Genomic DNA, 26,421 nt, shown 5'->3' on the forward strand with positions numbered 1-26,421 from the left:
TACAGTTAAAAATTAAAAACTTTATTTGCACATTTAAAGTAGAACAATCAAAGTACACAGTAGGAATTTAGTACACAATAAGAATGTTTCCTAAGTTTCTAAATATCGTGAATTGTTTTTTATTATTCTTATTAGAAGTTTAATTTTATGAAAGAAACATTAAAAATATTTTTAAAGGAATTATAATAAAATAAAAAAATTATCACTCATCAACTGTTAAATAGCTAATAGCCATAAAACGATAAATTCATCAAACGTTGAGGAAATTTGGAGCTTGTTCCAAAAGCTTCATAAACCCATCAACTAAAAAATTCTGAAAAATTTAAGTATTATTCACTGTGAACCCAAAAACAATATAAGAAAAGCTATTTGATATTGTACAAATTTTAATTTAAAATTTAATGTAGTAATAAAAAGCTAGAAATATCTTTTCTTCGAGTTTTTATTTTCAAGTTTTGCAAGATTATTTAATTATTTTAATGTAATGGAATCTTCATATTTTAATGTAAACGCCAGGATGATATCGACAGAAAATTGTCTAAAATAAAATTTTGCCCAGCCTCGATCGATATAGTCTGGCTTGAGTTTGCTGTATTTGTTAATTATTTTGTTTACTAACTAATTTTATTCTGATTTGATTTCTGAGCAGAAAAACTATCTAATTATCCTCATAAATTCACTCATAGTACTTCAAGTAAACTATTGCAAATTGTTAAAGACCTTAAACTTGAATGCCATAAATTACGAAGTGTTAACAAAATTAGGATAAATTCTCCCTCTCATCTTTGATATTACCTTCATAACTAAATTTATTACTACAGCCTTGTTATTTTCTGTTCAAGCACTGAAAAAATTTTCAGATCAAATTTCGTTATTAAGTACTGGAACTTTGGGTGCATCACCCGTAAAATCCATTATTGCCGTAAAATATTGACAGTAATTTTTACAGTAATATTTCAGTTACTAGTTTTCCTGTAAAAATGGATTTTGCGTAAGTAGTACCGTTACCTTGAGTGTCGGTACTTCTTAACGGAATTTTATACGGAACTTTTTACAGTGTGGTGCAGGATATTACTTTAATTACCACTCGTTTAGTATAAATGTATATGTAAATAATGCATGATAACAAATGATTGTAAATAATACAGTAAACAAAAATATTGAATCGCAAGATAAATAAAGTATTTTTTTAATAAAATACAGTTGCAATATGTAATTTAAGAATTGTCTATTTATTAAAAATTATTGATATTTTTTCATCTTGTCAGAGTTTTAAGCGATTAATTTACACATATTTATCATAAATTGTTAGGACACACACACACACATATCTATATATATATAAATATATATGCTGTCTATAGTGTCTGATTGCTTAATAAATGATTGTTTAATAATCATACTTTTCCATTTTCATATATTTTTTTTAATTATTTTGGATAATTTTTTAAAATTATTTTGGATTTAATAATTATTTTTACACGCTTAAAAACTCAAAAAATTAAACAATTTAAAAAAAAAGACGTGTATCTGCACTGTTTTAGATTCTGTAAAAAATTAATTGTTTTTAAGAATAAAACATTTGTCAATTAATCATAATTTTTAATTGCAAAGAGTTTTTTTCTCTTTTTTTGTGCGTAACAAACAAACTAGCCCTTATTTGTCACAATATACTATTGTTTAAATTTTAAGATTACAAGCCCATGGCAACTGAACCTTTGAAAATTTTGCTTTTATTTACTTAAATTATTTTCCATACGCATTTTTAAGTTTCTGTTGTTGCATATGTACGCAACAGGGAAGAGATAAAATTTTTTATTGAAGCATTATTGTGTTATGATGAATTTTTTTAATTTACATTATTTACCAGTTAATGATTCAGCGTTCCTACACTGTTAGATTTTTTCATTCTGAATTGCGGTAAAATAACCGGCAGCAATCTCTCCATATAATTAACCATATATTTATGGTCTGTCCATATATTTATGGTAAAAATATTTTTTTACTTTCCCGGTTTTGAAACCGTATACAACTAGTATGGTTGGAAAATCATGAGCTCAAAACTATACGGTTTTTACCCGTTTACAAATAGCGTGGTTTCAAAGCCGCAAAATAATTATTATAATCCATATAAGTAACCATATATTTATGGTCTGTCCACATATTCATGGTAAAAAATATTTTTTACTTTCACGGTTTTGAAATCGTATAAAACTAGTATGGTTGGAAAATTATGAATTCAAAACTATTTTGTTTTTACCCGTTCACAAGTAGCGTGGTTTCAAAGTCGTAAAAAAAATTTACATGAACATTGAAGCTAGCCTTTTTGTTAGGTATTGTTGGTGCTGAGTTATATTTCAGTTGTGTCTTATTTAAAGAACTGTGGAATGTGACTTAGTTAATTTGGTTGTTTCGTTTATCATATGAAATGGGAAATTCTAGACTTTTTGTGTTAAGCAGCTTTATGGTATTGCCATCTATTCGTGAATAAGAATATCGTATTCTAGTAGACCAGGGTCACAAATTAGGGAGTGCGAGACACTAGTAAATCTTCATGTGTTTAAGGGAATGAAAGAAATATTGTGGTGTCGAGGCTGGGACTCAAACCCTGTTCTGTGAGTCATGAGACTGACAGATTAGCCTTCTCGGCTGTAACATGCATTCGGCTGCAAACGACTTAGTGGTTTTTAGGTGGTTTTTCTCACAGTTAACAGTTTGAATACCATTTTATTATTTTTATTTGACTGCTCTGTTTGAATATCATAAAATAACATTTAAATAAATTGATAACCATTTAATTTATTTATTGCATTTATTTAACCATTATATCTGAGAAATTTCTGACTGTGTTATATGAAATGCCTTTATTTTCTTGTTTCATATATCCATCTTTTTGTTAAAAGTAGGGAAATATGGAAGTTATTAGAATGTTTTCTAAAAACAATTTTTCCTTATTTTTTAAGCTTATTAAGTTTTATATTAAGTTTAAAAATTTGGTAGCTTATAACTTTCGTGTACGTTATCATTTTATACTTAAACTATAAATTCTGTTTTTTATTTTTTAAAGAATATAAATTCTGTATCAAACATACATACTCGAGGTTTGTGTGAACCATCATAAGGTAATTTTAACTAGCAAAAATTAAAAAGCTTTTTCAAATTTTCCACCAATTATTAAATTTCTAAAGAATAGACAATAATTGTGTTTTATAAATATCCTGAAACAACTGAACTGAAATTGAACAAAAAATAACTATTTGAACTATATCTTATTATGTTTGTTTCCTAGTCTTCTTTTCATTTTTCTATTTTTCATGTTCAGTTGTCCCTCTTCGGTATTTTCTCTTGGTACCTTTGATTTGATATGATGGGTCAAACCTCTTTTATTATCCATTTTATTATCCATTTTATTGTCGATCAATAAAATGTAGACAATAAAATGAGTAAAATGTGATCAGATTTGACAAATAATGATTTCTGACGCTATTGCAGCGAGAGAAAATCAGATTTAATGTTCATATTCCTTAAAAATACAGAACAGAATATAAAACTAAGATTCACTGGCATTATTGAAGGGAGAGAAAAAACATGATTAGCACAGATGTGTTATTAGCATTATTTTATCAACCATTTACTATCATAGAGTTATAAATATTTATTACTCTATGTCTACTATCATCTATATTTTATCAACAATCGACCATGAAAAAAGTGTCGTACATATAATACCTTAAAAGACCGAAATTTTAATATTCGACAAGGATAAATTAAGAAAAACATCATTGTTGGGAACACCGGGCCACGACACTCAATCTTAAAAAGAATCATCGTAAGGAATACTGGTCAACAGTATGTTGGTGGCTCTTAATCTTAAAAAAAATTGTAGGGAATATCGGACAATAGCGCTTAACTTTAAAATACAACATTATAGGGGTCCCGCAGTGGACTGATCGATAAGACACGGTTCCCAGCAGACCACCGAAGTCAAACATCACTGGCTGCGGTCAGTGTGCGGGTGGGTGACCACTTGGATCAGTCTGCGTAGGGACCGATGGTGTGTGGTATCGTTAAAATGTTCTACCGTAAAGTGCTCGACTTCGCGTGCAGGTCGTCGGGCTACCGAAGCGGGGGTGCCATCCCCTCTGCAGAGGATCAAAATTGTGATGGCATGTCTTCGGATCATCCTCAGGGATGTTTCCCAGACAGTCGCCAATAGCTCATTGTGCAGCTCTAGTGCGATGTAAATGAACTACAACAACAACAACATTGTAGGGAATACAAGGAAATTGCGCTTAACTTTAAAAAAATATCATTATGGAGAATACCGGGTGATTGCGCTTAATTTTAGGAAAAAGACACCAAGGGAATACCGGACAAATATTTATAATCTTAAAAATTGAGAATGAGTAGAGAATGTCGATCATTATTCTCACACCTCTCCAATATTCCCTAGACATTATTTACCGTAATCTATCATAATTGAATAATAAAATATCGAATAAGTATTTAAATATCCAATAAATATTTAAGTATCGAATAAATATCTAAATATCGATGAATAAATTAATGTCCAATCAGATCCAGCAAATATTTTTGATATTTAATAAAGCAACTGCGCGAGTGACACTCACCAGTAAAAATCGACAATCACCGATTTCGGTCTCTTACGGTGACATATTCATTGTATGGTTAAAAGAAAAACATAGTATAGAAATAAAAAATGGTACATTGTGTTTTTCATGCAATATTTTGTTTTCATTTTGCGTTAAGAACAATTATGTGGTATTTGTTGTTAGTTTTTCATCACATTTCTTACAAAATAGCTCTGTATATGCTTTTTTATATTCTTTGCTAATAAGCACGTATATCACTGGGTTAATAATATTTGAAAAATATACTCCCATATACCCAATAACATTTAAAACGGGCAAATCATATTCCTTCTTGAATATTTTAACAAACGATACGGGAAAATAGCAAACGAGAAACGTGATGAAAATAACAAGCATGACTTTCAGAACCTTCAACTCAGCTTTTTGTGGCTTATAGCTTGTATTCACTTTTGCTGGCATTTCCGAATGCTTATAGTCTTTATGAAATACGCCTTTTTTGGATGAAAATGTGACAGAATTCGGATCAATAGAGGATTTACGAACGTCATTTCGTATTTGTTTTGAGGCTTTGTGCACTACCCAAAAAATCCTTGCGTAACAAAAAATAAACACAATCGATGGAACAGTAAATGCTGCTATATATATAAAAGTTTTGGGCGATTTTCCATTCATTTTTAATATGCTACAAGTGCCAACCTTTGGATCAAATCCAAATCTTCCCCAGATTTCTAACAAAGGAAGGAACAATAACGCCAGTGCACATAACCAAATGAAGAAGATCATCACAGCAACACATCGGGGTTTATACATATCCCGATACAAAGATGGGTGAACTACTAGTATGTATCGATTAATCGCTATTGCTATGACACTGAATAACGACACTGCGCCGTTGGAGTACCGCACCAGTGGTATCAGTTGGCAAAGTATGTCACCGTAGTTCCAATCTCGTTCTAAGAACACCACAGCGGAGAGGGGAATGGAAAAGCAGCAAAATAAGAAGTCTGCAACACAGAGGTTCACTATGAAAGCTGTTGTGGCATTTCGGAGTCTTTTACAATTGGACAGAGCAAGAATAGATATGAAATTTCCTGCTATGCCAACAATGGCAAAGAGAATTAGTAACACAGCAGCAAGATCCATGAGTATCGGTGGGTATTGGAAAAACAGAGTATCATTCCCATGCGTCGTGCTGACCATTCTGTAGCTATCTAATGTTGATATAGTTTTGGTCTCTCTGGTCATGTTATCATCGATGTTGATCATCGTAAAAGTATTCATCTTGTTAGAGGTTATTTGCATACTTGAATTCTGAAAGAGAAGAACAACAAAATTAAAAACATTCAGGACACGAATGAATTCGAATACTTCATTTATAGGAGATAGTTACGCTATTAAAATAACAATTTCTTCCTATACGCGACTAATTAGGATTTTAATAATTTTTGGTCTACATGTATGTTTAATTATAAATAAAACAGCCAAGGAGAGGAATTTGTTTCATTTTTGAAAAATTTATTCTTTGTTATATTAGTGAAAATAATTAAAATTGACCTATTTTAACATATTACAGTAGGAGTAGTTAAACATGAGTAAAAATTTTAGTTAGTTAAAGGAAATTAAATTAAGAAAACTAAAAATTGAATTGAAATGAAAAAATATGTTGAATTTGCTCTTTTGAAATTCATAAAATATTTTTAATGATTTAAAATTTTTATTTTAAATTTAAATCCAATCAATTTCCGTCAATTGAAATTAAATTTCAATTGATGAAATAAAGAAAATATTACTTATATTCGTTGCGTATAAAATAGCATTTTATCTGTTCCAGATTAAGCAAAATTCAACATTAAAATAGTTATTTAAATGTTTGTTAAAGAAAAATAATCTTTTCATCAAAAAGCTGTGCACTGCTTGAAATTTCTCGGGAAAAAAGGTTAAATAACTATTTATTTACATATTATTTTACCCTATTCAAACAAAATGGTCAAATATCCATCAATCAGATGGTAATCAAACTGTTAACAATGAGAAAAACCGTTTATTTAACTGGTTTCACCTAATATGGTTTAACAGCTATAAGCTCATCGCACCTATTAGGCTCACCTAAGGAAGCCACTTAGTTTCTTGCAGCTGGGTACATATTATTGCCGGGAGAGCTTATCTGTAAGTCTCATGACCGACAGGACGGGGGTTCGAGTCCCAGCGATGACACCACACTATTCCTTCCATTCTCTTCAACACGTGAAGAGTTTCTACATGCCTGCATACCCCTATTAATGACCCTGAACTATAAAAATACGATACTCTCATTCATGCATAGATGGCAGCACATAACTGAGTAACGCAAAAAAGTCCATTATTTCTCATCTCTCACGATAGGTGGAACAACCAGTTAAACTAATTAAACTACATTCATTTGATAAAACACAACTCAACCACAACCTAACTCCAATGCCCATTACCTAACGAAAAGCCTAGCTTCAATGTCCAATTAAATTTCATTTTTACAGTTTTGAAACCATGCTAGTTGTAAATGGTTTAAAATAGTATAGTTAAAAGTTTTTCACTAAATTTAAGGTTTTTTCACCTTAGTAGTTATATACTGTATCGAAACCGGGAAGGTAAAAAATATACTTTGCCGTAAACTTAACGGTCAATTGGAGGGACAGACTGATGCTGGTTATTTTACTGTAATTTTGGAATGAAAATTCTAGCAGTATGCTTATTTTATTCTTTTGTTTTTCTCTCTTCCATTAAACTTTCTTGGGAATAACTATTTTCATTTGAAGCTTACGAAGTTGTTTATGCTTCGCCCAGATAGACAATCAGACCATTAAACTAACATTTCTCCAATACACTTCTAAACATAAAATTTTAACGTTTCAAAAATGAAGCAATAATAAATAATGGAATACACTGACGTTGAAAGAAAATTATTTTGTTAAAACCATCTTTCTAATGTTTACTGGTACCATTCCATGCTACCTTTGTGATTCTTCTTTTATTTCTTATTCGATTCTTTTATTCTTTTTTTTTCAAAATAGAAGAGTAACAGTCATTATAAAAATGAAGATGATATGAAATAAAAGGTATTTCAATAAATGCTTTTATGTAACAGGGTGAAGTAATTTATCATAGAGAAGTTTATTCAATAGGGGAGAGAGAAAAGGTAAAAAATATAAGTATAAAATCAATTTTTTTTAATACAATTTATTGGAAGTGCTTTAAAAATTGCAAAAGGTATATTAATATTTAAAAAAAAAAGAACAATAAATTAAAGATTCACTGGTTTGAATCTAATTGTTGATTTCAGTCTCTTCATTTTTCACTTAAAAAGTTATTTTCATCTATGAAAATAAGGGCGATAATATAAAAAAAAAACACATCAGCCTAAAGGGTGTTCTGTTATCCCCACCCTAAATGCATATATTTGGAATTCCTATGGAAAAAGACATTAGAGGTTGGAATTCAATATTTAACCAAGGAAGAAATAAAAATTTTATCGAAATCTGATGAAAAAAATTGAAGAAGGCAAGAGGAAAAACTTTAAAACTAGTTTAATTATTTGATTAAATTTGGAGCTATTTCTAATTATTGCCTTTCAGCTCATTTCTCTTTCTTCGGGAAATCAATCTAACAGGTTTTGATGTTTTCTGTACCACTTTTCATAGTACTGATGCATCCGATATTGAAAGCGTTTTTGTTGCTTTATCTCTTAAATATTAGTTTCGAATCGCGATGTCTATTTTTTTCTCTTTATCGACGAAGATTTAAAATAAATGCATTAAGACCAGTCTCTACTGAATTGCTAAAACATTTAATATCTAAGAAATTCAATTAAAAAAAAAACTAATATTGAGATACATAAATACATATAGAGGAAGTTTTTGAACCAAAACAATGAAGGATTTTAAAACAATTTAAAATGTATTTAAAAAAACTCAAAATCAGTTGTAACAAAAAAGACAAGGAGCAGTTCAAATATAAATAAATGCTCAAAATTGATATCATATCAAAATGCTAAGAAAGTTTAAGCAAGATTTAACAAAATTATTTAAAAATTGCAAATATTAATTTTTAATAAACTAACCATTATAAGGTTTACTATATTTTATATGAGTTTTCATTATTATTTTGTTATTACACAACAATTTTAAAAAACATTTCTAATAAAACGAAGAAAACTCAATCTGTTTTAACGGGGTAGGAGTCATTGCGCACATAGTTAAGAGAGATTATTATTAATAAAAAGTGCAATCAAATCGCTTACAATAACAATTGCACTTAAATGAAACAATTGTAAGATTTTTGTAAACAAATACCATATATAAGCAAATCTTACAACTTAATTATTAAAAAAAAGCAAAGGAATTTTAAGAAAATACTAAAAAAAATGGAAGGACGAAGTATTTTTTACTGAAATGTATTGAAGACCTTTAAATATTTAACCTGCTTTTTCAGCCTCTTTCTTTTTTAGCTGCTTTTAACATTGCGTAATTTACCCAAGTATATGAATAATGCACGCCTAGCATAGGAACGATGCTTCATGTTTTTCTAAATAGCTAACGTACACCTCGACAGGAGAAATTGCGCGACTTTTTACTTAAACATGACCGTTTCTGGAAATAGTATTCGGTGCAAGCTCTTCGTAAGTAAGATACGTAGCTTATAAGAAATCGCTTATTTTTAAAATATTGCATACTTCTGGCATCTTGTGAAAATTAAAAGAAACAGTTATGAAAATATAGGTGTGAAAATGTATATTTGAAAATAGATATTTGAGAAATGTGTTTGATAAAGAATGTTTGAAATATATATATGAAAAATATGTATTTGAAAATATATACGAAAATATATATTTGAAAATGCATTTTAGAAAAATATAGATAAAAATATATATTTGGGAAATATATATCAAAATATATATTTGAAAATGCATGTTTGAAAAATAGATATTTGAAAACATTAATAAAAATATCTATTTAAAATTATGTATTTAAGAATACATTTATGAAAAATATGTTTGAAAATATATCTTTGAAAATATATAAATGAAACACATATATGAAAATTCATATTTGAAAATGAATGTTTGAAATACAGATTTCCATGTATATTTTTTAATATATATTTAAGAAATATATATGAAAATATATATTTAAAATAAATATTTGGAAATATATTTTCCAAAAATATCTTTGATTTAAATATTTGAAAAAATTGATTTATATACATGAAAAACAAAAGAATATCAAAATATACCCATGTTTTATTTTTGACGCTTGTAGCAATCTGCTTGCTCATTTACGTACACACTACAGTACTGCTCTTGCAGAAATACCTAGTAACACAGCTAGCATGCTGTACTCTACAAATCCACGTTGTACACCATCTCTCTTAACTTCAACTTATACTACTTTCCAGTTTATACGAAATTATTAATGTTCTTAATTAAGAAACTCAGTTTTCATTATTGTATGGTAATTAAGTAGGAATAGTTAATGTTATTAAAGTTAGAAAAAAAGGAAATTACTTACAGAGTAAAGTGCCATTTCTTCAAACATTGTCGCACATTGAATAATTGAATTTTAAGTACTAAAATTATAAAATATGCTACAACTAATACTTCTAAGAAACTACATTTCAAACAATTTATGTTTCATTATATAATTGCATTAAAAAGCTGAAAAAGCTATAAACATACCAAAATGTTGAATGAAACGGTTTTAATACCCAGAACAGGAAATCAGTTGAATGTTTTGATAAATCTTTTGATGCTTTATTTTAAACAAACAACGACTGAATCAGAACACACGTGAAGCTGTGATTAACTTAACTTCCTTTAGTTTTCTTTTCTCCCGGAAATGTAAGCTTTTTCCTTTCTGCTTTGAATTTCAGAGAACATCCAAAGATTTCTTTATCTTATTAAACGTAAAATTGCGATAAACTTCTAACATTCATTTAGAAATTGTATTCTTAGCATGGTTTTTAGAAGTGAAACTGCTAAATGAAAAGGACACAGTTTAAGTGCCTTACACTTAAAGCAACGATATTATTTTAAGCTTATATATATATATAATATAATTAATTTTTAAGTTATTATATCCTTCATTTAATTAAATCACGTCAAATAAATTTTTCATTAAACAACTGAATTAGAATAAAAACAATTTTAAAAAATAAATATCAACATTTTCGCTAAAAAGAATGCATGGGATCGAAAGAAGATATGAAAGTTTTATTTGAAAACTAAACAATCTGTATTTCAATGGATAGATTTCTAAGTATCAAACTTATCCAAATAAATTAGTTTTCAATAAGTAATAAGGTTCTTTTCAATATGTTTTTCGTTTTGTGAATTGCTTCTGTTAACAAAGGGTAACTTTCTAAAAGTAATATTTCTCTTATTAATTTTATGGATCAACCTGAAGGGTGTGATTTTATGATTGGGTGTACAGCTCTGTCCGTTTTTAAAAAATGGCCCTGCTGTTATGAATGTTATATAGTGACAGCTGGTTTCAGTGGTTTCAGAGAGGTTAACTGTCAATAATATTCAGTTTATATCGCTTTGAGTTTCATACAAAAACCTTGTTTTTTACTTTATTGAATATGTCAAATTTTGCGGTAATGAAGCTCCATTTGCGGGAGGTTTTATGTTTCTGCTTTAAGAGGAAGAAAAGTGCAGCTGAAGCGCATCGAATGTTTGTAGAAGTTTATGTTGACAATGCTCCAACTGATAAATCATGTAAGGAATGGTTTCGACTTTTCAAGAATGGTTAATGGTGAATAAAGAATGGAATATGGTGAATGATAAATGGTGAATAGTTTTGTATACTATGAGCAGCTACAAACTGGTGATTCCATTACGGGCGATTGGTATAGGCTACAATTGACTCATTTGAGCCGTGCATTACGAGAGAAAAGGGCGGAATACGAGCAAAGACATGACAAAGTTATTCTTCTGCATAATAACGGTCAGCCTGATGTCTCAAAAGTCGTAAAAAACTATTTGGAAACGCTCAAGTGGGATATTTTACCGCACCCGCTGTATTCTCTGGACATTGCTCCCTCCTTCTGATTACTGGTTGTTCCGACGGATGCAGCATGATTTTTCAGGTCACCAGTTCACTTCTTTCGCAGAAATAGAAAATTGGCTCCTAACTTGGATCGCATCAAAAGACGAGACATTTTTTCGAGATGGAATTCAAAAATTGCCTGAGAGGTGGGAAAAAGTAGTAGCCAGCGATAGACAATACTTTGATGAATCTGTTCATTCATTTCGTTCTGAAATAAATGCATTTTTGACCACAAAAAAACGGACCGAACCAATTTGTACTCCCAATATTATATCTGTAATGAAGAGTATAAGCAAATATAGAATCTGAAAAAAATATAAAAATGGAATTTATTGTATTTAAATGTGTGATACATTGCAATTTATGTAATACCTAATAGTCTAAACAAAAGAAAAAAATGATTTAAGACTGTTTTTTGAAGATTCTGTCGTCACATGAAATAGTGCATTTTTCGAGTAATATGCTATTTTCATAACTGCTGTGTGAGATTGAAAAAGTTACTCATGACTGTTAAGACAAGTTTATTCTATATATAGGCAGCACTCTCTATTCTTATTCTGAAAATGGCGCAAAACGTCAATACGGAAGAAAGCCACAGTTTTGTGAAAATGAGAAGCGTTTGTGGCCTAATTTTTAAAAATTGGAAAACTTACTCCACTACTGCATTATCTTGGCTATTAAAGATTTGCAAATACAGAGAAAAATGCAGTGATTTGATAATTTTTATCTAGGCTGAGAAATTTCACTAAATTGGGGATATTTATTAAAATTTAGAAACTTTTAAAATATTATAGTTATTTGTTAGTTCTAGAGCTCATATAATTCGATGAAATGTCAAGATTATACATATATATAACACATCGGCTGATAAGTTCCCGGTCTAATGAAGTAAGCGCAACTTTTTCGTAAAATTCAAATTTATTCATCAACATAGTCTCCTTTAAGAGATATACAATCACTCCATCGCCTCTCTAACATCTCTATACCTTTTTAAAAAAAACCCATCTTTGACCTCAAAATGAGGGTTTGTTTCTGCAATCACTTCCTCATTCGTGCTGAATCTCTTACCCACGAGCATTTATTTCAAGTCTGCAAACAAGTAGAAGTCACTGGGAGCCAAATGTGGTGAATAGGGTGGGTGCGGAAGAATAGGGGATGTCTGATACAACGTCAAACAGCTCTCGGAATCATCAATTCGTTGTTGTTTTTGGTCTATTGTTAGCACACGCGGCGCCCACTTCGAAAACAACTTTCTCATAAACAAATGTTCGTGCAAAATAAAGCCAACACGCTCTTTTGATATATTTAGAGTATCAGCTATGTCATGCATCATCAGTTTGCGGTTTTCTATACCAATTTTGTAGACTTTTATTATGTTTTCCGGATTAACCATATCTTTAGGGCGTCCAGAGTGTGGCGCATCTTCAACATTTGTACGACCACGTTTAAAATCAGCGAACCAGTCAATAATGGTCGATTTTCCTGGTGAACAACGCGGATAACACTTATCAAGCCAAGCTTTAGTTTCTACCGTGTTTTTTCCCATTAAATAACAATGTTTAATAAGAACACGAAATTCTCTTTTATCCATTGTTTCAATAATATAAATTGGTGTTCGATTAAAATCACTGTAACTTNAGAATTTGAATCGTATATATATATATATTATAATAATTATGAAAATTGACGTAATATCACATATTTATTTGTCTGTATCTAAAGAATAAAGTCTATTCAATAAAGCATTCAACATATTTTTTAAATTTAACGATAATTTATGCTCACATTAACTAAGGAAATTACGAAAAACCCTTGATTTCGGACTTTAACGGATCTCCTACAGTGTAAAAAATTTTGGATCGGTAAAAAGTACCCGCACTCAGGATGCCGGTACTTTTTATCGTAAAATTCATTTTCACCTGAGCAAGTTACGGAACAAAAATTACCCTGAAGTCACTGAATCCTTCTAATTACATAAATATTGCTGTAAAATTTACTGTTAAATATTTTCCGGTAAAAATGTATTTTACGGATGACACACCCAAAGTACCGGTGTATTTTATACTGTAATTTGATTCGGAATTTTTTACAGTGTTATCTATTGATCTACATGTCAGCTAGGTTATGTGCCTTTATGAGTTTTAGTGGTAACATAAATACTAGGTATAATTTTTCAAAAAGTGACACTTAAGAAGTTTATGTATGCTTTAGACGTACATAATCTTAAGATAAGGAAACTTATATAACAAACTCCCCATGTATTGTGTTTATTAAAAAAAATAAGTGAGTATTATAAATACGAATAAATTTGACGTGTTTTAGTTGTAAGAAAAATATTCAGCTAAGCGTTGTTCTGAATTAGATATTCAATGGTTTTATACAACATATAAAACACTTGTCTTAAGAGCAGAATTAAAACATATTATGTATCATTTCATAAGTGATACATGATACTTAAGCTGGAAATTATGTATCATTTAACAAAATGATAAAATAACCAATATCTAATTACTAACTGTTTTCTGCATATTTCAGCGAGTTTTATTGAAGCTCAATTAAGCATACATTGAAACGCGGAGTCCAATGAGACGATTATTTTGTAACGCTACCATTTTAAAGCGTAATCAAAACACATCACTTTTTAGATTTTTTTTTAGGGATTAAACCTTAAGAGGGTTTTACCCTACACTGTAAAAAAAAGAGAAATCTGTTAAATTTAAAGAAAAAAACTGTCAGTTGGTGTGCCAGTATAAAACCGTTTATTTCACAGAAAAAAATGATTTCATTTAAAAATGGAAGACTGTTTTTTAACAGATAAATACTACTACTTTAATAAACAAACGTTGCTGTTTCACCAAAATAATTTCATTTCCATTAAGTTAATTATTTTAACATTATGGTCTGTGAAAGCCAATAGCAGAATATGCTTGAGCAGCCGACGCCAAGATTCGAACCAGTGTAACCTCATTGGCAGCTGGACCATCACTGGACCAACCTTATAAAAATATCGGGCAATTTAGCCTACCGAAAAATTATATTTAAAAACAAACAGTATTCAGGTAGAGTATCAATTAGACAATGAAGTTGAATCACAATTTTACTTATACGATGCTCAATAACACAAAATAATTTCTGAAAAGTACAAGCAAGTGAAGAAATTAATCGTAAAATGATTTCTAAAAAAGATTTTCTAACGGTTGAAAAAACTGCATATGACATAAACTAGAATTTAAATCGTGAGTTTTAATCTGTTTTTGATTAGGGTGTGAAAGACAAAGAAAAACTGTTTTCTTAATAACAGCTTGAAGTCGTCAAATATACGGAAAAAGTCTGTTAAAAGAAGAAGAAAAAGAACCGGAATTTTTTACAGTGGGAGGGTAATGATTAAAAATTGCAAGAAAAAAAATCTGTATTAATTTTAAATATGATTTTCTCCCATGGAATTTACAGTTATATTTACATTTCGGATTCTAGGTTAAAATTTTAATTTCTGTTTCCTTGCTATCGTAAAGTGATTTGAAAAAAGAAAAAAAAAACGTTTTCTAACGGTAGACAAAACTGCATATGGCATAAACTAGAATTTGAATCGTCAGTTTTAATCTATTTTTGATTAGGGTGAAATACAAAGAAAAACTGTTTTGTCAATAACAGCCTTAAGCCGTCAAATATGCGGAAAAAGTCTGTTAAGAGAAGAAGAAAAAGAACCGGAATTTTTTGCAGTGGGAGGGTAACGATTAAAAATAGGAAAAAAAAATCTGTACTAATTTTAAATATGATTTTTTCCGATGGAATTTGCAGTTATATTTACATTTTTTATTCTAGGTTAAAACTTTTATTTCCGTTTTCTCGGTATTTTTTCAACTTAAATATACGTAGTATTTGATAGCATAATACTTTTAAAAAGGTTGAATACAGGGGTCACTTGATTAGATTGAGAGAAATAGCAAGGCCGGGATGGCCTGGTTGGTAGGACTCTGGACTCGTTTTCGGGAGATCGGAAGTTCGAATCCCCTCGGCCGTAGAAATCCCGCATATTAAATGGTGACTGGTGCGCATTAAATCTGTCGGGGTTACATAGTCAGTTCCCATAACAAATCAATCTCTGGAAGTACTCAATTGAAAATTGATCCGTTCACGTCAAAATTACGATCTGTGGATGAATGAATGGATATATGAATGGGTCCTCTCTGTAAAACGGGATGTCACGTTTGTGTGAGAGAGAGAGACTGAAATCGTATTCTTGCTCATAGATGGCACCACTGAAAAACAAGAAACGTGCCCTCTGCCTTAAATTCGCTTGGTTTCCCAAGCAGGGTTGCTGGTATGGCAAGTAGGCAATAGAGACAGCAAAAGAAATAGCACTTGATATATTTTAGAACTTCTATGGAATTTTCTTCAGAGCCTTAAAGCAATAGAAATATGCGATTTAAGGTTTTGAGTTAGCCATTTAAAACGACATATTTATCAGTTTTTAGACTGTTTTAAAATTTAATTTTACCACAGTTTAAACTGATGAAAATCAGCAGTTCATTGGAAATTCTGGTTTTCAAAATTACATTAGTATTATCACTCATTTAGTAAACAATTTCAAACTGACAAGTAAATTGTACCAAATAAATGATTTACATGCCATGCTCTGAGGTATCATGATAAAATTGCCAAATTTGATTGCATTTCCCAAATTTTATCGCATATTTTAAAACCCTATTTTATTGCTAATTTTACCAAAATCATTACCAAAGTGCTTCGGTATAAATCACCAAGAATTCTGTTATTCAAATAGAGCCAAAACCATGGTGAACTTTACTATATTCTGACAGTTTTAACCATACTTTTTTTTCTCAGTGAACAGTTAAAAGTGCTTTCTCTAAACGTTGCATCAAACTACGGAGAACAGATGATATCGGAAATAAAATTTTATTTTGCTTAATAAAAGGCCACGAAATTTTTTTTTAAAAAAAGAGACATTTTTTAGTCATAAATAAAACATTAATACTCTTCAGATTGATAAGAAAAATAGTCTCATTACTGCTAATGTTCCATAAATGCCTTACTAAAGAAACCAACAGAAGAATTGGTACTAAAGAAGTTTTAAAAATGATTTTGATTAAATTGACTTGCAACATAGTTTTAACATTTTTCATCTGTATATTTATTGAATTTAAACACAATTTATAACGCTTTTTATAGAGAAGAACCAATAGATTATGGAACGTGGAATTTTTTATGGAGAAGAGAGCAGAATACAGCTTGTTTTATAGAGAAAAATATAGAACATGACTTTTTAATAGAAACGAACATGATGATAGATTAAATAATTTATTCTTTTGTTAATATATAATGTTAAATTTTATATGATAAATTGTATCCAGAAAAAAAGGTACATATATAATACAATGACCTAGTTTTTCTACGCTATTTCTCATTGAGAATAATGATAGTTACTGGCATGGCATACAATAAATTATTAATCAACTAACGACATATGATTCTTTTTATTTTAATTTAAAGGGAAATTCTTGAATTTCCAATTTTTATAAATATCATAAATTATCCGTTATTTTAAATCTTAAAATTGTGCTTTTCGGTTCTTTATTAATCCTAATGATAGTGAAACATATTAGTTGAATCAAAACAAAACTGTAATTTACAAGAATTTAGTCAGTTATTCCAATTACGAAGATTGACGAGGAACTTACTTGAATTAAAAAAGTACTTAGCATATTTTTTTAGAAAATTATTTTAAAAAGTGATAATGTCGTAATAATAGGGACCATTTTCTAGATTGAAGATGAAGCACATTTTTGGAGGCCTGAGGACTTATATTTCGAGCCTGGCCGAGTTGGTGCTGTGAAAGTTATTTAAAATTGACAGGGTGTCAAAAAATAAATTTTATAACAAAATAAAAATAAACAAACTATACAGAATTTTAATGCCTATTAAATTAGGACAAGCAAATTATTCCATAAACATAAAGTAACATATATAGAGATTTTTAAAATTGGCTACCTTTGGCCTTAGGCTGTTTTTTGAAGTCTCCGTCGTAATATAAAATGATGCTTTTTGTGAATCATATGCTATTTTATAACTACTGTAAGTTTGCAACTGTTACTCATGATTGTTAGGTCAAGTTTAGTCTATCTGAAGCCAGTGCTATCTACACTTATTTTGAAAATGGCGCAAAACGTCGATATGGAAAAAATGCATAGTTTTATGAAAATGAAAATCATTTGTGGTCTAATTTTTAAATCTTTAAAATCTTACATCAATGCTGCATCACCTGGGCTCATAAAAATTTCCAAAAACTGAGAATACAGGAAATTTGATAATTTTCATGTAGGTGGAAAAGTAGTATATGGGGGGGGGCTACAGGACACTTTTGCCCTTTCCATATACTACTATTGATTTCCTATTTTTATATTAAAAAAAATTAAAATAGGCCTATATTTTACATTTTTTATGAAATATTTAACAAAATCAGCATATTTAAAAATTCTTATTTTTATATTAATAATTTTTATTTTATTAAAACCTTATTGAAAATATCGTTTTTTATTTTACATGNGAATAATTCGAAATCATTTCTATAAATTTGCAACTTTGCATTGGTCTCTGGTAAAACTTAACTCGCCTCGCCCAAATTGATGTCGCATTTTTGTAAAGTTTTGGATGCATAATTGATGTTTCCTTCAAGTATAAGACATTTATACTTTGGCTTTTCTTAATTTTCCTTGGCGACAGAGCTTCGAAATAATGGTGTTAAGGCAGCAGAGGTGTAAAAAAGTCACAAAATTTTCTGTTATGAATTACTATCAATTTCTTGTATCTGAACATTTTAGAAATACTGTAATCTTATTAGTTCTATAACAGACCCTTAAAATCCCTAACATGTACCTTACACCTTTCTTGAGTCTTTTTAGCTCTGCGTACTTTAGCAAAATCCTATTGTGAGGTCTACTTTTGCTTTCCAAATAACTTATGTGATCAAGGAAGTACCACGTAAATAGATAATTCGTTTTAAGTTTTTTCCAGGTTTTTTTCTTTCAGGAAAGCTTCTTCTCAAAGGGGGCAAAATTAAAGGCTGCAACCCTGTATTTATTTTTATATTTTTTCTTATAACATTCTAACGTATTAAATTTTTGTAAAAGTTATTCAACATTGTTTTTTTTTTCAATTACAGCTGCCAGGATAGGTGATGTTTGCGAGTACGATGATGCTTGTGCCTTCATAGATGATAATTCTGCATGTTATAGCGGCAGGTGTGTATGCATGGATGGATTCAGAGCCGCTCATCACTTGAAAGGATCCTCTCTTTGTCTTCCTGGTAAAATCATATTTTTGAAGATCACATTTTTTCAGCTTTCTTATTTGAAATTCGGTAAAAAAAGAATAAATTTAATGTGCCATGATCATTCACAAAAGAATAAAAAAGTGTATATATATACTACGTATTCGTTCATATTTTAACATATAAAAATATTCCTTTCAAAATTAAGATTAAACTCGACATAATTTAGAATTGAAATACTTGATGAGTCGAGTCCTTAACTATAAAAAATTTCAGAAACTAATTTTGACTCAACGAAAATGTTTCCGAAAATCTTAGAGAACTTCATGTTTCCGATCAATTGAGAAACATTTCTTTTTTGTATATATATAAGTAGGAAACTGAATCGCTTTGACGCCGATTCAGTTTCAGAGTGTAGCGTAGCTACCACTACAACTATTAAATTCCACTTCTCTAGTATGTGAAACATGTTAACTCATTTCCGTCAGGAGGTACCTTTTGATAGATGACGGTAGACATTGACGTTAACCTCACCGCACACGGGTGACTCACGGACGTGATCTGAACAGGCCTGCTGCGACTGAAACGCACATTTCTATTTGAACACACCTAGTTCGATGGGTGATTCACAGTAAACAGTTGACATGCTATTTGTGACCTCACACTGTCCTCCTCACGCTATTGCTACTCAGTCTCGATCACACACAAAGGGGGCCTGTACAAACTCGACTGCTTAGTGCAACACAGGAACGAACACAACCATGATCTTAGTACAGCTCTCACGACCCGCACTCAAAGTTCGGTGATCTTAAGGCAATTCTCCCGACCTCTCGCAAAATAGCAATGAATCAACCAGTGGTATCCATTAATGGAATTCTATCTCCGATAATATTCTGGTGGGGGAGTTATATGGAGCAGCTACCACTACAACTATTAAATTCCAATTCATTAGTTTATAAGACATGCTAACTCGAATCTATCTTGAGGTAGCTTTTGATAGATGACGTTCGACATTGTTGGTAGCCTAGCCCCATAAGAGGTTTCCGAAATATTAAGAAACATTTTTGAAAGATGCATGCACCTTAGATGAACCTTATATTCATAAACATTTTTGGTCCTTTTTACAGTGTAATTTGTAGGATACTTGGAAAGTTTTATTAAAATCTTTAAAAATTAAAAAATAACTCAATGTTTAGATTATTTCTCACAACTGTTTTCCCAGTTGTATTCAAAAGTTTTTATTTATTATTCTTTAATTATTATTATGAGTTAAAAATTTGAAGTTTAATATTATTTTAATTGAAAATTGTATCGCCATTATACTATTCTTTTAATTTCTTATTTGTTTTCCTAAGAAAAATACAGAGTGTCCCATAAGCACATCACTTATGCATAATTTTAAAAATATTTGCTGAAAATACATTAAATAAAGGGGAGTCTCAAATCAGAATTTAGGTTTTGAAAAAACAAACACAATACGGAACACTGAAATATCACTTTTGAGGACGGCTAGAGAAGAAAAATTATTTTTAATAGCCAGTTGGGACCTAAAGTTGCTTCGAATTTTTATCTTATACTATTTTTATATTTCCTTGCTCAAACAAACATGTTTTGACGTTTTTAATACTGCCTTTGTCAAAAAATGCAGCAGATTTTGATAATGTTTTTGTTTTATCATTGCTTTAATGTTAAATTGTGACCAGGGCTCTAAAAATAAAGTTTAAGATGATGATAACGTAATGCCCTGCATGTCAGGAAGAGTAGTCATTTCTTTTAAAGTAAAAATCTTTTAAAAATAGTGTGAACAAATTTATAAATCTGTTAATTATTTGAATGATTTCTTTAATTATTTTTCATTAATTAATTAATTGTTAATTATTAATTTTATTAATTAATCAATTTTATTATAATTAATCTTATTAATTAATTAATTTTATTATAATTAATCTTATGAATTAATTAATTTTCTTAAATAATTAATTTTCATAAATAATTAATTTTGTTAATTAATTAATTTTATTAAATAATTATTTGCAATTATAGATATTTCAAATAGTATCATTTTTAAATAAACAAAAAAAATAATAAGAACATTTAGTGAGTATAAAACCTCTCGTATGATACATACGTCCATATAGTTTGTAGTAAGAAATTAAAAAGAGAAAGAAAATACGTTAAGCATTTAAAGTTACATGTAATTAGCATAAATAATTATAGTTATTATAAAGTTAACAAATCTAAATACATATACATTAGAACTAAAATATTCATTTATTCCTTTGGTACACTGCAAAAGTAATTAAATTGCATATAATATTTTAATTATTAATACAAATAATTAATTAATATAATTAATAATTTAATTGTTAATTATTTAATTTGTAATTGAAATAACTAATTAAATTTAAAAATATTTAATTAATTATGAATGTAAATGGTTTTTTAATAATCAAAATAAAAGTAATAATAAAAATTTAGAGAAGATAAAAACTCTCATAAGAAACGTACGCCAGTATAGTTTATCGTAACAAATGATAAAAGAAAGAAAATACATTAAACATTTAGAATTATATATAATTAGAATAAATAATAATAGTTACCTTGAAATTAATAAATTTAAATGTATACGCAATTGTTCTTTTTGTACACTGGAAAAATAATTAAACGCTATTAAATATAATTAATCAAAATATGCGAATGATTACAGGGAAAATGTGCTTCCACATTCGCAGGAATGCATATTGAATGCAGAAGCAGATATTGAATNTAATCTAGAGTTACTTGAAATTAATAAATTTAAATGTATATGCAATTGTTCTTTTTGTACACTGAAAAAATAATTAAACGCTATTAAATATAATTAATCAAAATATGCGAATGATTACAGGTAAAATGTGCTTCCACATTCGCAGGAATGCATATTGAATGCAGAAGCAGATATTGAATTCCGTATGAATAAAAATGAATTATGTACTACTCTCAGTTGAAGTAAAAAATGAATGTAAATTAAATGACATATTTATGTAAATCAAGCTAGAACTTCAGAATAAAATAAAGAATAGCGATGAAATTATGAATAATTTATTTTAAGGTTAAAAAAAAAGTTTTACAACTGAAGAACAAAACTTAATGCCGCAGGCATGAGAGTGTAGGTGCATAGTTTATCAAAATATTAAATTTTTATTTGTTAAGAGTAAAACGAAAAAATAACCGTTATAATTGAATATTTTTGATATATTGTGATGAATAGTTTGTATTCCGCTTAAGCGTTTTTGCTTGCAATACTGTTATAATGGGAAAATATGCAAACTAAACTATTTTGAAGTATTACAAACAGTAAAATGATTCCAAACGTAAATCGTACCTAACAAAATGTTTTAATTGAAAGCAGTAATACCTTTCTTGATTATAATTATTATTTTTGATCACAATTCATTTAAAACTTAATCTAAACAAGTACATATTTCTCTAAAATTAAATTACTACATACTTTTTTCATTCTAAAATTACGGTAAAATAACCAGCAGCGGTATGTTCATGTGAGTAACTGTAAGGTTTATGGTTAGGAACATTTTGCACCGTTACGGTTTTGAAACCGTTTATAACTGATACGGTTAAAAAACCGTCAATACAAAACTATACCATTTAAAACTAGCATAGTTTCTAAACCATTAAAATGAAATTTAAACGGATATTGGAGCTTTGTAGGAGCCACGATATTTATGCGTGAATTATAATTTCATACTAATATAGTCCAGGGTCTCCAATTATATAAACTGTCAGGCATTAAAGCATCCCCTGCTCTGAAATCACAGAGAACATTACATCAGGGTAGAATCTGAACCAAAAAGTATTTCGGTCAGCGAAAAATTCAACAATCAGATTTTTATTCGCAGGCGATTCTTTTTGCCTGCGAAAAATTTTAAAACTTATCACAGGGAAACAGAATTCAGCAGAAGTCGTGGTAGAAGAAGACTTTACTCTTACTTATATTTTATTTTATAACCGACCCAATTTTGGGCTTACGACTACTAACGTGCAACTCCATAGCCTTGTAACTTTGAAACCTGTCCAGAAGACAAGAGAACTCCCGGATCGAATATTGGGTAAAATTTGCCTTCATGGAGGACATTTTGATGGAACTAATCCGATTTTGGGTTACACCGGAGGAAAACCACCCATGGTTAGCATGACGGCAAGGGGACTCAAGCTCATGATCCGTCTACCACTGAGGATATTTTAGTTCAGCAGTGTGGTCGGTGTGAGCCGGGTGCGGAATTCGTATCATCCAGCCATCTCTTCAGGAATTGAAGGAATGGAAGAAATATTGTGGAATCAACACTAGATACGAGCCCCTCGCCTTGTCATGATTAGATCTCTCAGCTACAGTATGTACCCAGCAGCACGAGACAAAATTGAGAGAATTCTGGTTGTTACACCGTGTTAGGTAAAAATAATCAATAAACTATTCTTCTTACACATAACAGTTTGAATATCATTTTTTAATAGCTATTTTACTGTTTTGGATGAATATGGTGAAATAACAATGAAATAAATTGCTATTTAGCCATTTTTTCGAGACATTTCTAACAGTGTATTATCATTAGTATTCAATGAAAAGAAATATAATTAGATTAACAACGCTTACTTAATGAAAAAAAAAAGATTTTCTTTAACATTTTCTTTTGTAGTATTTCATCATTATGGTCATAAAACAAAAGTGTTTCAACATTTAGCATAATATTATAATAGCATTCAAACCAATGAGCTAGTTATCAGAATAGATTACATTTTATAAAAATGTAAATATAAATACCTTACTGCATCTAGTTTGCTAATTTATTCGTATTAATGGAAACAGAGAGCTGGAAATATTTGTTTTCATCGTCTGAAAAATGATATTGTAAAACATCGAGTCAACACATATATATTTGCATCGGTTAGCAAATGATGCAACTCCATGTATCCGAGCGACTGAATTTTCAGCGTAAACATTCGCTTCATTTTGAGGCAATTTATCCGCAGTAAGCTACTTATTTACACGAGCAGCTTCGCTACTGTTCTCAATTTCAAAAACCGTTTTCCCTTTCGACGTTGAACTTATCTATTGTTTTCAAGAATTAATATTTACAGTCTGAGTTTGAGTTGCTTATCTATGAAAGCGATAATTTTTTTTTTGCTTGTTTTAGGGAAAATAAGCATTAACGCATCTATTCATTTCGGAAAAATGTTAAGTAAAAGTTTAAATATTACTATGTATGAACTATAAGGAATGTGTTGTTGAAACAGTGATAGTTAATAAAACTATAATAAAATAATGATAATTTTTTTTTATTTCGATGTATATACATTAAGGAGGAAGCACGATTTAAGAGTGAACTATGTATGAATTATGAACGAGGTGACATTGAAATAGTGATTAAAATTAATTAAACTATTTTAAAATAATGATAAAAAATTTATATTTCAATGTTTGCACATTGAAAGGGAAACACGAAGCAAGATGGAATTATGTACAGTTAAACGTGTTTATCTCAAACCTTTTTATTTCGAAAACCTGTATATCGCAAAATTTCTGAAATTCCTGACATTTACTATTTGAAATCAATGTATTTTCCATGCCTATCTCGAAATTGTTTTTTTCAAAACCTCTGTTTCTGGAATTTCTAATAATCGAGCACAAATGCCCAAACAACATAACAAACAAAGAAGGTTAGACGTTAAAAATCCTTAAAAAGAAAATTTTCCGTGTTAAAGTCATGTTAAAAAATTTTATGTAATTAGATATCTGTGGTATAATTAATTTAAGAAAAGTTAAATGTCTATTGAAAGATATTATTTAAGTCTAGTAATCAAGCTCCCAAAATCAGTTTTTTTCATTAGAATTTATTTCTAATTTCTAATCTAGAGTTAAAATATTCTTATAAAATCCACCTTCATATTTATGTAAAAATATCCTTTTTCAAAAGGAACCTCATAAAATTCTTTTTTTTTCCTACATAATCATAATACATGTTCAGTTCAGATATTTTTTTATCTATATAACTTTTTCATGAAATAACTTTCTTTAAAATTGTTTGTATAAATTTTATAAGTAGTTTTCTATAACAAAATGACACACGTCCTTATTAATTTTGAACAAAATTCATATAATCATTTATTGTCTTCTTTTCCATCTCTTTTTACGAATCCTTATTTCTTATCATATCGCTTAGGGAAGTGGTTCTTAACCTAGCCGCGACCCAAATTTGAGAAATATGTTCATGTCGCGACCCAAAAAAAAGGTCAAAATTAGGCTGAGTAAGCCACAATGACTTCTTCTAGGAGGTGTTGGTATTACTTATTATTTAGTGTATTACTAGCTTTTCTGGTTCGACTCAGCGCGATCCAAGAAAAATGCTTCGCGACCCAATTTTGGATCGCGACCCATACGTTAAGAACAGCTGGCTTAGGGTATAAGCTCAATTTTTCTGTCCCTTACAAAACTACCTTTTACTTCAAAACATTAAACTCAAAACTTGAAAAGGTATCACCAGTTATGCTTCACCCACAAAAAAAAGAACTTTATATAAAAAAACACACGCACCTATATGGATAAAATGGGCAGTATTCATTAGTTAAACCCAAATAAATATTACCTACCATTTCAGACTTAAAGAAAGCGTTGTTCTCTGAATTATCATAACATAAGTATATTACGTTTATTGATTTATATTATCAACATACAGTGAAACCTGCCAAGTTGACCGCCCTTGTAAGTTGGACACCTGCACAAGTTGACCTCAATTATCAAGAACGGAATTTTTCCTATTTAAAGTAAAGAAGCAAAACCTTTGTAACTTGACCACCTGTCTATCTTGTATGTTGACCAGTGAAATAAGTCAATTTTGTCTAGGAGTATTATGAAATTCTATTTTAAAACCCCCATAATTTGACCAGAAAAAAAATTCAGAAAATTTTCTGTCATTTTGTAATGTATGTTAACATTTTACTTGTTTGGTGAAATAGTGTAAAAAGCTAATCTAAACCCTTTTGTGAGTTAACCATCTGGAGAAACTGTAGGGGGTCAGCTTTTGACCATTTCTTTCATTCAAAACATTGGACTGATGAAAAGTTTAAACAACAGCGTTAAACAACAATGAGGGAATATTTTTGTAACAAATAGGTTTGTAAGTGTAGTAATAGCAGAATAAATTTTAAAGTGTTCAAGTAATTTTGTTTTGGTAAAGTTTTCAAATTACATGTTTTCGTGTTCTGATATTTTAAGAAATTATTTTTATTAAACACTTCACTTGCATAACTAACGAAATAATATTTTTTTAAAAAGTTAGTTAAATATTAGAATTATGTATGTGTAACAAATTCATTCAGGTTTAAACACATTTCTTAAGATATTCATTTGACTATTTGCTAAATAAAATTTTAAAGTCAAGTAAAAAAA

General features: G+C 29.4%; 3 protein-coding genes across 5 annotated transcripts in view; 1 reads left to right on the forward strand and 2 right to left on the reverse strand.

The window, feature by feature from the left end:
- LOC107447113 (G-protein coupled receptor moody) lies at positions 1-24,079 on the reverse strand. 3 transcript variants are annotated; one of them, XM_016061942.3, is made up of 2 exons: positions 23,797-24,079; positions 1-5,924 (listed from the first exon to the last, which is right to left on the reverse strand). In XM_016061942.3, exon 2 carries the CDS (start codon positions 5,913-5,915, stop codon positions 4,776-4,778), a length of 1,140 nt encoding a protein of 379 aa, XP_015917428.2. In that variant the 5' UTR covers positions 5,916-5,924; positions 23,797-24,079; the 3' UTR covers positions 1-4,775. The 3 variants fall into 3 exon arrangements, with proteins under 3 accessions (XP_015917428.2, XP_015917429.2, XP_015917427.2); XM_016061943.3 differs by lacking the exon at positions 23,797-24,079 and adding an exon at positions 10,321-10,478; XM_016061941.3 differs by lacking the exon at positions 23,797-24,079 and adding an exon at positions 10,154-10,453.
- On the reverse strand, positions 12,771-13,283 carry LOC139426425 (protein GVQW3-like). Its single transcript, XM_071185286.1, has one exon. The coding sequence runs from the start codon at positions 13,281-13,283 to the stop codon at positions 12,771-12,773; it is 513 nt and encodes a 170-aa protein (XP_071041387.1).
- The window catches only part of LOC122268752 (uncharacterized), a 17,652-nt gene continuing 7,173 nt past the window's right edge, over positions 15,943-26,421 (forward strand). The window contains exons 1-2 of the mRNA XM_043038972.2: positions 15,943-16,018; positions 18,873-19,016. Coding sequence (XP_042894906.2) covers positions 15,943-16,018; positions 18,873-19,016 — 220 coding nt within the window. The remainder of the gene's footprint in view (positions 16,019-18,872; positions 19,017-26,421) is intronic.

The sequence above is a fragment of the Parasteatoda tepidariorum genome, chromosome 1 (assembly GCF_043381705.1).
Source record: "Parasteatoda tepidariorum isolate YZ-2023 chromosome 1, CAS_Ptep_4.0, whole genome shotgun sequence".
NCBI classification, from domain to species: Eukaryota; Metazoa; Arthropoda; class Arachnida; order Araneae; family Theridiidae; genus Parasteatoda; species Parasteatoda tepidariorum.

What these genes read in the sequence shown, in the direction of transcription:
- LOC107447113 (XM_016061941.3), bottom strand. Translation starts at nt 10,180, where the DNA reads ATGTTTGAAGAAATGGCACTTTACTCT. An exon ending in AAGAAATGGCACTTTACTCT is followed by an intron (nt 5,925 to 10,153) that starts GTAAGTAATTTC and finishes CTTCTCTTTCAG; the next exon opens with AATTCAAGTATGCAAATAAC.
- LOC139426425 (XM_071185286.1), bottom strand. Translation starts at nt 13,283, where the DNA reads ATGGATAAAAGAGAATTTCGTGTTCTTATTAAACATTGTTATTTAATG.